Raw genomic sequence first — 1713 nt, forward strand, 5'->3', positions numbered from 1 at the left:
AAAAAAAAAAAAAAAAAAAAAAGTCAAAAATTGGGTAAAAATCTGAGTCAGTCACTTAATGGCTACGTGACCTGGAAAAAGTGATTTAACTTTTTGGAAGCTAAACTTCATCCTTTTTTTTTTTTAAGAGACAGAGTCTTTCTCTAGAGCCCTGGCTGGAGTACAATGGCACAATCTCAGTTCACTGTAACCTCCATCTCCCAGGTTCAAGTGATTCTCCTGCCTCAGCCTCCCGAGTAGCTGGACTACAGGCATGTGCCACCATGTCTGGCTAATTTTTGTATTTTTTATTAGAGATGGACTTTTGTCATGTGGGCCAGGCTGGTCTCGAACTCCTGACCTCAGGTGATCCGCCTGCCTGAGCCTCCCAAAGTTCTGGGGTCACAGGCATAAGCTACTGCCCTTGGCCTTCTTCATCTTTCTTTACAGCACTGTCGTGAAGATTTACAGCCTAAACTGTATTCTCCAAAAACTGTTATCTCCAAAAAAAGAGGAAGACACTGTTCTTACCATAATCTTTCCTATTATTATAAAGACAATAAGAAAAAAAACACCAATTCTCCCCCTGGCTTTTCAGACTTTGAGACAAAATCAAATTCCTTTAATTTATATTGCCCCCCACCGCCTCCCTGCCAGCTGGAAAACCTTTCCACTGTTGGCCCAAGGACTCTCACGCCTGGCAATCCCAGTGCACTATCAATGCCACTGATTCACAGGAAACAGTGTTTGGGCTGGTGACATTTCCAGGGGAAGGACTGGGTAAACTCACCTCGACATTCAGAGAACTGGCCTGGGAGCTGAGGTTGGCGCTAGTGAGAGCAAGCGGACCCTCAAACATCTGAGCCAAGTCTTGCATAAAGGCATGATCAGGAATCCGAATGCCTACAAGCTATAAGGCAGGGGGAAGGGGATCATGAGAAAGGTTGGAAGGGGTAGAGGGTAAGTCTGATCTGGATCCTAGTGAAAGCCAAGTGGCCTGGAGTCTGGAAACACAAGAGAAAACTTGACTCACAGGCGTAAAAGGGTTTAGGTCCTTGTTGAGCTCCTCCGAGCGTTCCATCACCAGGGTCACTGGTCCTGGCAGTAGGTCTTTCAGGAGCCCCTCAGGTACTCTCACACGGCAGTATCTGGGAAACACAGGAGCATAAATCCATTCAAAATGAAGGACCACTGGTGGTCCTTTCCTAGACTCTAGGCACACGTAGGAAAGGAATCCTTCAAGTTTACAATGGAAGCCGCCTGTCTCCCTGCTTCACTTCCCTAAGAGCTTGAGCAGAAAGCAGGGCTCCAGAGGGGCACCCCTGGCTTGGCGCCTATGTGCCTCTGGTCTGAGGGACTACAACAGCTGCACCGCTGTGCTACCGTGATAGTGGGTGGCATCAAGCTCCACGTTTTATTTTCTACAAGGCATTCGCTATTAAATTAAGCTACTGTGTTTCTTTCCTTTTTTCCTGGGGGCCTCCCCGATTAGTACAAATGCGCCAAGGGTACAGGGCCCCCGCCTTTCTCGTGTGTTGCTGCCTCTCAGCAGCATGTAGTTCAGGGCCTGGGGCACGTTAAGTCCTCGGTACACACTTCCAGTTCCGGATTCCTTGGTAAGCCTGGACAAGCCCCTCCCGCTCTCTGCGCCTCAGTCTCCCAAGCCTGTCACCGGAAACCCCTCCCGCGGTGCCGCCCCCAGCGGGGCCGGGTCGGGGCGGCCTCACCTGTAGA

At 49.6% G+C, this 1713-nt stretch overlaps 1 protein-coding gene across 1 annotated transcript in view; it reads right to left on the reverse strand.

Moving 5' to 3' along the window:
* Positions 1-1537, reverse strand: part of YRDC (yrdC N(6)-threonylcarbamoyltransferase domain containing) — a 4391-nt gene extending 2854 nt beyond the window's left edge. Inside the window, exons 1-3 of the mRNA XM_011969511.1 lie at positions 1503-1537; positions 1013-1127; positions 770-889 (exon numbers count right to left, since the gene is read on the reverse strand). Of these exons, the coding sequence (XP_011824901.1) occupies positions 770-889; positions 1013-1127; positions 1503-1534 (267 nt within the window). The 5' untranslated portion in view covers positions 1535-1537. The remainder of the gene's footprint in view (positions 1-769; positions 890-1012; positions 1128-1502) is intronic.
* Positions 1538-1713: the final 176 nt, after the last annotated feature.

This window comes from Mandrillus leucophaeus, unplaced genomic scaffold (genome assembly GCF_000951045.1).
Source record: "Mandrillus leucophaeus isolate KB7577 unplaced genomic scaffold, Mleu.le_1.0 Scaffold895, whole genome shotgun sequence".
NCBI lineage: Eukaryota > Metazoa > Chordata > Mammalia > Primates > Cercopithecidae > Mandrillus > Mandrillus leucophaeus.